The sequence below is a fragment of the Pseudophryne corroboree genome, chromosome 4 (assembly GCF_028390025.1).
Source record: "Pseudophryne corroboree isolate aPseCor3 chromosome 4, aPseCor3.hap2, whole genome shotgun sequence".
In the NCBI taxonomy this organism is placed as follows: Eukaryota; Metazoa; Chordata; class Amphibia; order Anura; family Myobatrachidae; genus Pseudophryne; species Pseudophryne corroboree.
In genome coordinates this window covers 540056378-540069690 of record NC_086447.1, presented here as the reverse complement: position 1 = coordinate 540069690, position 13313 = coordinate 540056378, and the positions used below count along the sequence as shown (strand labels likewise).

General features: G+C 41.2%; 1 protein-coding gene across 8 annotated transcripts in view; it reads left to right on the top strand.

The window, feature by feature from the left end:
- The window catches only part of LAMA2 (laminin subunit alpha 2), a 1276598-nt gene that overhangs the window by 989206 nt on the left and 274079 nt on the right, over positions 1-13313 (top strand). For all 8 annotated transcript variants that reach the window (XM_063917336.1, XM_063917337.1, XM_063917331.1 and 5 more), the window contains one exon: positions 40-250. In XM_063917336.1, coding sequence (XP_063773406.1) covers positions 40-250 — 211 coding nt within the window. The remainder of the gene's footprint in view (positions 1-39; positions 251-13313) is intronic.

The window sequence follows — 13313 nt, the reverse complement described above, 5'->3', positions numbered from 1 at the left end:
CTACAATTTATACATTTTTATATCTCCTTTTCATTGCAGGGCAGCAGAAGGTCTTCTCAATAGAGTGAAAAAATTATTTCAGGATCCTCATAACAAAAATAATGACTTAAATCTAGAGGTAAAGGACAAGTTAAGCCAGTTTCAAGACAAACTAGATGATGTGTTGGACATGCTGCGAGAAGCCCGGGCGAAGATAAAAGAATCTGACCATCTTTCTGCTGTCAATCAACGTAATATGACTGCATTGGAGGTATTGTATATATTCATATTAGTAAACCCGTTTTTTCACTAATGTTTTATGCAGGAAGAAAATTAATTGGGATAATGTACAAATAGGTAACGGATGGCTGCAGTCTGTCTTACACACTTACTGTTCTACACTAGTATGCTCAATTACACTTTGTTGATTTTGCCTACACAAATAGACAAGTCAGTATGCGTTACAAAACTAATTACACACAATCAGCAGTGGTTATTAGCTGTCACGAATACAGTTCCTTGACTGCATGCTTTCAATTTATTTTAATTGCAGACTCTCATTATACTGTACATTAATAAACATCTAACTAAATGACATGGAGTGAATTTAACTTAAATGAAGATAAATGCTTAAAGACTTTGCACAATTTGCAATTTTTTTGTTGAGTACGACTATAAGACTAACATTAACCCTTTTCAAAAATATGTGCAACTATCAGACAATCAAATACAGAGTTGTGTTTTTTATATCTGCATCATTGTTCTATTTGATATTGCTCTAGGACTAGGCTTTACCTGCTCCCGACAAACTATAAAGTGCATGGAAGAAGGTTTTCTGTCTCTACTTTGCGCACAATCTGAATTTGTTGCATTTCTTGACAATTACATGTATTGGTTTGCATTTGAGACACGAGCTGTATATACCATGTATTATTATTGCACATTTCAGTCTTTTATTACATTGGTTGAATGCCCCAACAAGTGCACTTCCCATATAAATTGTAACTGGAAATGCATATGTGAGATTAAGTGGCAAATTCAATTACCCGCTGTGTTTACCGCACAAGTAAAGCTTTAGGTTTAATCCTTGGAGCTATTCAATTTTTCAGCATTTTCCCAACATGGTAAAGCTATGGGTAATGCATTGTAACCCATACATCTTACATTAAGTGCTGGAATCTAAGGGTTTCCCCAAGCCTCAGTGGGTGAATTTGCCACAGATTTTTTCCTTCCAGATCCTGAGGCTGCAAGGAAACTCTATATTATTAAAAAATATAGTCCCCAAAAAGTACATCATGCAAAGAAGTAAAAAAGGTGCAATGAGGCAGCTGTATGACTAAGCTAAGCAACACAAGTGTGCGGCACAAACACCTGGCCCATCTAGGAGTGGCACTGCAGTGTCAGACAGGATGGCACTTAAAAAAAACTAGGCCCCAAACAGCACATCATGCAAAGAAGAAAAAGAGGTGCAATGAGGTACCTGTATGAATAAGCTAAGCGACACAGGTGTGCGGCACAAACACCTGGCCCATCTAGGGTTGGCACTGCAGTCCCACTGCACTAATGGCGGATACCGGAAGCACGTCTAACACCAACATAGCTGTCAATGCCTCAGTTATCCGCTTTGCAACAGGATGACTGCTGTCATATTTCATCTTCATTGCAAAGGACCGTTGGACAGTCATTTGCTTAAATTAAGTAGTACAAGTGGTCTTCCGACTGCCCCTCTGGGATGACGATCGACTTCCAGCAGCAACAACAGCAGTATCACTGGACATATACAGCAGTATCACTGGACTGGATATATACATCATACCACTGGACTTATATGGCAGTATCACTGGAATGGATTTATACGGCAGTATCACTGGACATATACAGCAGTATCAATGGACTTATACGGCAGTACCACTGGACAAGGCAAAATTGTAGCAGCACTCCCAATAAACAAGGTTAACTTTGTCCGGTGCCCTCCTAGGTCCCTTCGGCAAAGGTCCAAATACAGCAGATAGAGGCGGCACTCGGATAATTCAATGTCGTCAACGGCAGGTATAAGTCATCAACGTGTCGAATATTTTATTCATCATCAGGATAAAATACATAATACAAACAAACCTCCTTAAATACCTTACCTCACCACATGTAATTACAACATTGCGTGGGTTCCGGTGTGAAGACACCCACCAATTGCGTTATCATCCCTTGCCCATTGCCATGGTAACCTTAATAACAAACACAATCACGGACATGGCTACACAGAAATCCATGTATTAAAAACCATAAAGACATGATCACAAATACATAATAATAAAGTATACACTATACACCTCAGGTTTCAAATCACCATAGTTAAATCCCCATACATAGGGCAATACATCTTTAACATCCGAGGCAGAGATACACTGTTATAGAGTAACAGATACTAGATTCAACGTATCATTTTACATCAGTAAAAACTAATATATACATAGAGCAACAAACTAGCTAAATGATAATGGACCACCCTGCATAAAGTAACAATTTTTTTTTTAAGTCATAGAAAGCAATGCAATCCTAGGGTTTCATTTAACCCACGCGGTGCTAGGGTTTCAAGTTCATGGATCCATTTAGTCTCCTTACGGAGTAACCGCAATGATCTATTACCACCCCTTAATAATTGTGGTTCGTGATCAATAATGATATAACGCAAAACTGCTATACTATGACCAGCTTTCACAAAGTGTTGCGCCACTGGTTGGTCGCTATCACCAGATACTAAAGCTGCCCGTATGGCTGATTTATGATTAGCTATGCGTTCTCACAAGGTCCTATCAGTTTTTCCTACGTAACTCAAGCCACAAGGACATGTAAGTAAATATATAATAAATTTCGTGGTACATGACACCTTATGCTCAATGGTATATTTTTTACCACTATGTGGATGACTAAACCATTTATCTGTAGTTAAAGAATGACATGTTACACAATTGAGGCAACGAAAACATCCCTTCTGTAAGGACAAAAACTTCTGCTCGCTCTGCCCAGGTTGTAAATCTGTGATGTCAGTACGCATCACCCAATCACGAATGTTTTTGCCTCTTGAGAAGCAAGGCATGAGATTAACATCCTTTGGATTTAAATCCACATCGCTGCTCACAATTGGCTACAAATGTTTAGCAGTTCTTGAAACTTCACCGCTCCTATTATGAAAGGGATTTATCCATGGAAACACTTTCCTACGAGTCCTCTGCTGTGTTTTAGATAAGAGGCTCGATCTTGAACATTGTAATGCCTTTATCTTTGCCTTTTGCAGTTGCTCCAATTCATATCCCCAACTCAAAACATTTTTAATCATCAAATCAATATGTTCAATTGCTTTGTATCTATCTTTACAAATCCGTACCGCACGGATAAATTGTGAATATGGTAAACCAAATTTAATTGGCTTAGGATGAAAACTACGTGCATGTAATAGCGTTACTCTATCAGTGGGTTTACTAAACAGTTCGGTTAAAATACCACCTTCCTGTAGTGACACTTGAACATCCAAATAATTCACTTTGACAGCATCTATCACGTACGTGAACTTCACCGGATGATTAGTAGTATTATGTGCCTCAAGCAAAGATCTCAGTCTTTGTTCTGTACCAGACCAGATTATAAAGAGGTCATCTATGTACCTCACGTACATTTTCATGCTGTCAGCAAATTCAACCATGAACATAAAAGAATTTGCATATGAAGGGGCCACAGGGGACCCTATCGCACACTCAGCAATTTGCAGATAAAATCTGCCATTGAACAGGAAATAATTGCATGTCAAAACCATTTCTAACAAGTCAATGAAAAGATCAATGTCAGGTCCTGTATAAACTGGATGGGATGAAATAAGTCTCCTCACTGCTATTAGACCCAATTCATTTGGAATAACCGTATATAAACTTGTAATATCTGTACTACACAAGAGGCTATTAACTGGAAATAACCCCAAATCCTCTAATTAATTCAAAAAACTTGTAGTATCAAGCAGATAGTGAGGGTGATCAACAATAAATGGTTGTAGCAAAGTATGTAAGTATGTGAAAATCCGCTAGAACAACCCATTACGAGTCGCAATAATTGGCCGTCCAGGTGGAAAATCCAAATGCTTATGAATTTTGGGCAGTGAATAGAGCATAGGAACAGTAGGACAATCAACTATTAAAGCAGACATTAATTTCTCTGAAATGAGAACCGTATCAACTGCCATTTTTAATCTCCGCTGCACCCTAGATGCAAACATACACGTTGGATCACCATCTAACAGCCGGTAAACATTACTGTCGCTCAATTGACGATCTAACTCCTTGATGTACACTGTCGCATCCTGTACCACAATCACCCCGCCTTTATCGGCAGGGCATATTACAATATCTGTATATTCTGAAATATCTTTTAAAGCAGCAGCTTCATCCCCAGACAAATTGTTGAATACATTATGTTTAAGTAAACCTTTGCTATGCACATCAATAGTATTACTAAGCATACGGCAAAGGTTTTAATTGCAGCATTGTTTGAATTAGGGTCAAAAGTAGAACCTTTCAATAACTTACGTACTTGTGGGGGGTTACCGTCATCTTTCTGTACATGGGTTAATGCTTTGCTACCCTTAAAGGTACCACTGGACATATACGGCAGTATCACTGGACATATACAGCAGTATCACTGGACATATATACAGCAGTACCACTGCACTTATACAGCAGCACAGGGACACCACCACTGGACTGATGCAGGACAACACAGCACCACAGCAATGGACTGGACTAATACAGCATCACTGGACATATGGCAGCAGAGGACACCACCACTGTGACTGGACTGATGCAGCACAAGACACTACCACTGTACTGATGCAGAACAACACAGCACCACTGCACTGGACTTATACAGCTACACTGGACACATGGCAGCAGAGGACATCACCACTGTGACTGGACTGATGCAGCATAAGACACTACACTGGACTGAGCAGCAGAAGACAGCACTGGAATCGCCACCCCACTTTCCCGCACAGACACTGAGTGAGTTCGGAGACACATACTCTCGCTACACTCTCCAATGCAGGAGTGAAAATGGCAGCGACGCGCGGCTCCTTATATTGAATCCAAAACCCGCGTGAATCCGACAGCGGGATGATGACGTTTTGCCTCATTCTGATTTCCGAGTCTGGCGGGAAGTCCCGAGCCGGACTCGTATCCAGGCTCGGGACGTGATGTTCGGTAGGGTTCGGATCTCTGCTCATCTGTAATATATATGTGTGTGTGTGTGTGTGTGTGTGTGTGTGTGTGTGTGTGTGTGTGTGTGTGTGTGTCTGTATTTCACTGTATACAGGGGCTGACTGGCAAATGTTATCCTGGGTTCAAGCATATCCTTGACTCTGATCTGTCCTTTGATCCCCATATTCAATCTGTCTCAAAATCATGTTACATGTATCTAAAAAACATATCCAAAATACGACCATACCCTACACAAGACACTGCTAAAACTCTAATCCATGCTCTCATTATCTCCCGCATTGACTATTGCAATAGTCTCCTAACTGGTCTTCCAAAAACAAGACTTTCACCACTACAATCCACTCTGAATGCAGCTGCGAGGCTAATCTTCCTCGCTAGATGTTAATCGTCTGCAGATCCACTCTGTCAGTCCCTCCATTGGTTAACTGTATTCTACCGTATTCAATATAAAATAATTTTACTCACACACAAGGCCATTAACCAAACTACACCAACGTACATCACTTTGCTTATCTCAAATATCTCCCAACCCGACCTCTTTGCTCTTCACAAGACCTACGTCTCTCATTCACACTCATTACTTGCTCCCACTCACGACTGCAGGACTTTCATCAGGCTGCACCCACTCTGTGGAATGCCCTACCACGTACAGTAAGACTCTCCTCTAGTCTCCAAACCTTCAAACATTCCCTGAAAACTCGTAATTGGGGCTATCAGGGTAGAGAATCCTCTAATGAACTTTCTATAATATTTGGCGAAGCCAATAAAACGTTAAACAGACTTGAGCGATGTAGGAAGAGACCAGTTCTCGATTGCTTCCAATTTAACAGGGTCCATTCGAAGATCTGAACCAGAGATTATATAACCGAGGAAGGGCATCGAAGGAGCTTCAAAGGTACACTTAGACAACTTCCCATAAAGATGATTCTGTCGTAGGCGTTGAAGGACCTCTTTTACCTGTTGATGATGAGAGGCTAAATCTTGAGAGAAAATCAGAATGTCGTCAAGATAAACTACCACGTATTTATACAGAACATCTCAAAATATTTCATTGACAAAGTTCTTAAACACAGCTGGGGCATTACTTAATCCGAAGGGCATCACAAGATACTCATAGTGGCCATCACGGGTGTTAAAAATGGTCATCCACTCATCGCCACTCCGGATTCTAATGAGATTATATGACCCACGAAGATCTAATTTGGTAAAGATACTGGCTCCTTTAATACTGTCAAACAGTTCCGTGATTAACGGTAAGGGGTAGCTTTTTTTTATGGTAATCTCATTTACGGCTCTATAATCAATGCAGGGACGTAGTCCTCCATCTTTCTTTTTCACGAAGAAAACCCTGCCCCTGCTGGAGATGAAGAAGGATGAATGAATCCTTTTTGTAGATTCTCTTTTATATATTCACTCATGGCTTGAGTTTCTGGAACGGAAAGAGGATATGTCCGTCCTCTAGTAGGCATTCTACCCGGGATAAGATTGATGGGACAATCCCATTTCCGATAGGAAGGCAGAACATCAGCGGCCTTTTCTCTGAAGACGTCAGTAAATTCTTTGTAGTCCTCAGGAACTTCACACTGGGGTTTCAACCCTGAAGATCTCACGGGACGAACTTGAGCTAAACAGGAATGGAAACAGGAGGAACTCCATGCTGTGAGTTGTAGTGTAGACCAGTCGATTTGAGGGTTGTGAAGTTGAAGCCAAGGCATACCCAACACAATCTCATAGGTGTCTTTAGGAATGACCAAAAGTTCAATGAGCTCAGAATGAAGAAAGCCCACCCCTAGGACCACAACTTTAGTTTGCTGACTGATGGACCCCTCAGCAATACGACTACCATCCACAGCAGTAAGTTAGACTGGGTGAGACAACCTTGAGACAGGAAGATGGATCTTATCAACTGCAGCCTGTGTAATAAAGTTCCCAGCAGCACCACAGTCAATTAAAGCTGAGAAGGCATGTAATCCACTCTGTTTTTCCAAAGTTACCGGTAGAATAAGTTCTCGAGAAGAAGGAGATTTGGATAAGGTTCCTAACTTGACACCTCCCTTGCAAGTTAGGACCTGGCGTTTCCTGAACGCGATGGACAGGAACCAATCATGTGACCAGCAGCAGCACAGTACAGACACAGTCTTTCCCGTAACCTTCTTGACTGCTCCTCAGGAATTAAGTGGGACCTATTTACTTGTATAGGCTCATTTGAAATGGGAGGAGAAGGTTGTACTTGAGACATAACTCAGTGCTTGCAAGGATTACCATGAGAACATTCTCTTCCTCTTTCGCATACACGCAGATCCAACTTTACACACAAGGAAATTAACGACTCTAATTGCTCTAGGAGATCTCGGGTAGCCAGTTCATCTTTTATACGATCAGAGAGACCGTGCCAGAATGCCGCAACCAGCGCTTGATTGTTCCACTCAACATCTGACACCAATGTCTGGAACTGGATGACATACTGTCCCACAGTGCGTGCTGGCGAATCTGGAGGATATCAGAGGAAGCTGATGTTGTACTCCCAGGCTCATCAAAGATACGTTTGAATGCAGCTACAAAGTCCGTGTAATTGTTTAGCAGTGAATCTGTTCGCTCCCATAATGGGAAAACCCAATTCAAGGCAGGGCCAGTCAGGAGAGACACAATATATGCAACTTTGGTTCTGGGCGTCGGAAAATTGTGCGGCAGCAATTCAAAGTGAACTTTGGTTCAGGAATCCACAACAGGTTTTAGGATTGCCATCAAATTTACTTGGTGTAGGAAGATGGAGACGAGATCCTAAACCAGGAGCAGCTGGGGAGCCTGCAGCTGGAACAATAGAACTTGGCAAAGATTGTTGTAAAGTATCCAACCGAGAAGACATCTCTTGTAAAAACTGTATGATCTGCTGTTGCGCAGCCTCTGTACCATTGAGTCATGAGATTAAGTTCTGAAGAGCCCCTGCTCCCACACTCTGACCACCATCTGGGTCCATGGACCTTGGACAAACTGTCAGATCTGTGGTTATGTCTGTCACTGGAAGGGGCACTAGTGGGTTAGTGGTGGTGTGATGGAGAAACCGAGGAGGCTGTAAGATGCGCATGTGCGCAATGATATTTATAAATGCTCACGAGTATGAACAATAATTGAAGCAGATGAAACTTGAGATGAATGGTACAAGAAATGCTGACATTGATGAAATAAACAGTCACAGGTATTTAGCTGGTCTGGAAACCAGTGCAGTAATTAGGCAATAAAATACAGGCAATGAACTAGTCTGGAAACTAGTATAGTAATCAGATGGTGATCACTCCCACAGTTGGTTTGGAAACCAGCAACGATACTCCACACAGTCAGTTTGTAAATCAAAGTCCACAACCAAGCAAGGTTAAGCAGGAGACAACTTGAAACACATATGAAGTGGTTGTATTAAGTGCCAGATGCCATAGCACAATGCTGAATGCAAGGTAACCATACACAGGTGAGGATAATGAATAGCACCTGAAGAAAGTCTCTTACTGCAAAAGGTGGAGGCTGACTGTAATAGAAGTTGGAGCTGAAGTAAATGCTGGGACCTGTAGTTCCACAGGAATACTGGAACCAGGAGATCACTTGAAGATGCCAGAAATAGGAGATCGCTGGAAACAGGAGATTGGAGACTGGAGATTGGAACTGGAACTGGAGATTGGAAACTGGAAACTGGAGATTGGAGATTGGAAACTGGAAATTGGAGATTGGAAACTGGAACCAGGAGACGCTATGCAGCAATGCAACGCGTTGTCCAAGGTGATGAGACTGAGCCAATGCTCTGGATTTATACCCCCTGATTAACAGTCATTGGATACTTGGATCATGTGAGCAATCACAGCGCAGGATTGGGTGCTCTCTGGTCATCTGACTGCAAGTGTCATGGCGGTGCCCATGCTCTATGGATGGCCGGTACACAGGAGGGCACCCGCAGAACGGACTTCAGTGGTTCACTACAATAGTGGGTACTGCGCTCCGCAAACAGGATGTTCATACGGCTGCAAACTGGGGCCGTGAACTCCGAAGGCCTGCACACCAGCGCGCCTGTAAGTGAGACATCACTGAATGCTGATTCCTGACATTACCCCCCCCCTTTATGGGTGGGCACCGAACACCCACGATGCTTGGAAGGAAACAGTCTATGAAAGGCTTGAACTAACCGTGGAGCATGGACATCCGTGGCGTTAACCCAACTCCTCTCCTGCACACCAGCGCACCGGTAAGTGAGACATCACTGAATGCTGATTACTGACAGTTGCCCAGTGTCTATTTTTTAGGGGGAGTGTCGCCAGTAGCCCTAATCCCCAGCTTTCCTTTCTGTTCAGTTTATAATACACTTTTACATTGTGAGATGGGTTTAAAGCTTTCCTTCTGTAATCAGTGTTGCTATTCTGAGGCTTTTTGGTACACAAAAGTTTTTGTCTCCCCACCTCCATTTCTGTCAGTTATTAGGTCATTAAATTATAATTATTTCATTTATTACAGTTCATTAAAGTTTTCATCCAAATCTATCCAGTGGAAGGCCTAGAATAGACTCCCTGTGTCAAATTTCTGTCTGGCATATACCAGGACCTCAAACCTAATGTTATCACTCTGTGAAGTTTTCATCCAATTTGCCCAATGAAAGGCCCAGAACAGGCTCACTGGGTCAACACTAACAGGAGGTCTAACCAGGACTCCAACCCCCTAGTATGTCTTCTGGGATCCAATATTACCACTCTGTGAAGTTTTCATCCAAATCCATCCTGTGAAAGGCCCAGAATAGGCTCCCCGAGTCAAAGTTCTGCCCAGTGTACACCAACTGGAGGTCCGAAGGGGACACTAACCCAGCTAAAACCTGGGCAGGATCCAACTACCTTGCATTGGTTTCATGCCATTCAGTGCAGGGGTGTTCGATTGCATAACCAGACAGACAAACAAATAGACCAATTAATTTTATATTTATGATATAATATTTATTGCAACCTATTCACACCAGTTTACAAAATAAAACAATATTAAAAGTTTTGTGGTCTGCTGTTAACAGTTGCAAGCTGCTACATCTATCTACAAATACAAGTGGCACATAATGTGATATAAAAACAATATTAAATAAAATATCATTTCTGAGCAGGTACATTCAGGCTATGAAATTAATTCCAAGTAGTTTTAATAATGCATAACATATAGATCTTCTGATAAGGCGCAGTAGAACAACAGCAGACTGCAAGACAGGCAAAATTACTTTGTGGTAAATTGATAGAAAGAACTGAAGTGCTGTGTTTTATCAGTGGCTATATACTGTACAATAGCTCTTAACTCATATTTCTTTGTTTTCTAATTGTGGTTTGTGCCATGGTGTAAGTTATATGGAGTTATAGATGCTGTTTACTTGTGATTCCACTCTTCAAACACAACAGTCCTTGAAACATTATATTTATCTTAGCTTAACCATATATGTACTACTGATATTTAATATGTTTATATTGTACTGTATATTGTAAAAGAACAGATTACAAGATAACACATAAGTAGATCAAGTAAGCTATATAAGTGAAATTAATGGAGTTCATGGAGGTCAAATATATAGAATGGTAATTTTAGGACATTGAATAAGGTAGTATGCTATTTTCCAATGCCAAAGCAATGTAAAATCATTTCAGTTTTTATCCATTTAATATTTCACGTGCAGTTTTGTGGGGCATCTTGACTTTGATGACATGTAAAGATTAACCATTAACCATTCCAAAGTTATTGTCTATAGTATCTTGAAGCACAGTTTCATTTTTAAATTACTTAAATCTAAGATGGGTAATTTTTTAAATAAATCCAGCTGGAACTGCACAGGAATGAATAAAGTATGATTAGATGACTTAATGGCTTGTATTGAAGGGTATGCAAATCCACATTTTTATCCCAGCAGAATAATGACTGTCCTTACTTTGCGAGAATGCATTTTGATGGAAATGTTCCACATAGTGTATTCCATTAGTGCTCTGCATGTGAATTGGTTATTGTTACTGATGGATTTTTAATATAAAAAATATTTTACATTAACATTTGTTATGTATTAGAACAAATATTTAAGCCACTGGGGAAACAGATAACAATTGCAAACTGTATAAACAAAAGTCTATTCACCTGAAAATGGATGCAAAGAATTTTAAACATTGCGGATTTAAATCACTACAACATCAAATCAAGATTTCTTTACTCACATTGGGTTTATAAATTGAGACTGAGCAAGTTTACTGGTTTATCAAACAAGTAGAATGAACTGAGACCCAGGTATATTTACTATGAACTGGTTGGCAATTCAGGCCACAGGATTTAAAACGGTATTAATATTAAATGCAAAACACTCCTGGTTTAACATTAAATATTATTGTCTTTTTAAACCCCAGGGACCAAACTGGTGACTTTGAAAAGCCTCCATTAGTAAATATACACCTTTGAACAAGAGAGAGCCATAAAATCTACAGAAATTCACTCAAAAATAATAGGGAAATGTTTGCCTGTCAGTAGATAAAAATAGAGATTGTAAAATGATAATAGTATTACATTTCACATACTGTAATGCGGCCCATACATCTGCAATGTACAGTACTTCCCCAATTATCCATTCTGGCCATGCTGGGGTCCTGGAATCGGGGAAATCCAACATGTTGGAAATCCAAGATTCACCAAATCAGACCAGAAATTGACTGGAATCAGAGAGTTGGGGATTTTCAACATGCTGAATTCCCTTATGGATTAACGATCATTGATGGCGATTTGGATTGCCAAATTGGATCGACATCAGTGGAACTGCAGCGCTGATGTATGGCTGCATAAGCCACTCTGATTTTTTATTTTTGTTTCAATTGGCTTAGGTGTTCTATGTTGTCATTCAACTGCTTTCTTCTAGTAGTAGTTTAGATTCAATAATTGCGTCATTAAAATATATTTTATCCATCATTTCTAGAGATGAGCGGGTTCGGTTCTCAGAGAACTGAACCCTACCGAACTTCACTACCCGAGCCCGGATCTGAGTCCGGCTTGGGTTTTCCCGCCTGACTAGGAAACCAGAACGAGGCAAAACATCATCATCCCGCTGTCCGATTCTCACGGGGTTTGGATTCCATATAAGGAGCCGCGCGTCGCCGCCATTTTCACTCCAGTCCTTGAGAGTGTAGTGAGAGGACATGTCTCCGTCCTCAGTGTCTGTGCATGCGGGAAAGTGGGGTGGCGATTATAGTGCTGTCTTGTGCTGCTTAGTCCAGTGTAGTGTCTTAGTTGCATCAGTCAGTCCAGTGACCAGTCACAGTGGTGGTGTCCTTTGCTGCCATACGTCCAGTGCTGCTGTATAATAAGTCCCTTACAGCGTTGCTGTGTTGTCCTGCATCAGACCAGTGGTAGTGTCCTGTGCATCAGTCAGTCCAGTGACCAGTCACAGTGGTGGTGTCCTTTGCTGCCATACGTCCAGTGCTGCTGTATAATAAGTCCCTTACAGCGTTGCTGTGTTGTCCTGCATCAGACCAGTGGTAGTGTCCTGTGCATTAGTCAGTCCAGTGACCAGTCACAGTGGTGGTGTCCACTGCTGCCATATGTCCAGTGCTGCTGTATAAGGGGTACATTTACTAAGCAGTGATAAGAGCAGAGAAGTGAGCCAGTGGAGAAGTTGCCCCATCAACCAATCAGCACTGAAGTAATATCTATAATTTGTATACTATAAAATGATACAGAGCTGCTGATTGGTTGATGGGGAAATATCTCCACTGGCTCACTTCTCCGCTCTTATCACTGCTTAGTAAATGTACCCCTAAGTCCCTTACAGTGTCTCTGTGTTGTCCTGCATCAGATCAGTGGTAGTGTCCTGTGCTGTATATTATTTACTCCAAATAAAGGAGTTATTAACATTTAATCCAAATATAATTTTTACAGGGTTTGCCCTGTGTGGTGTAGGGGTAAGCTCGCCTGTGCTGCATATTATTAAAATAGCTCCAAATTAATATTACAGGCTTTGCTGTGTGTGTGTGTGTGTGTGTGTGTGTGTGTGTGTGTGTGTGTGTGTGTGTGTGTTGTTTAGGGGAACGCTCTCCTGTGCCA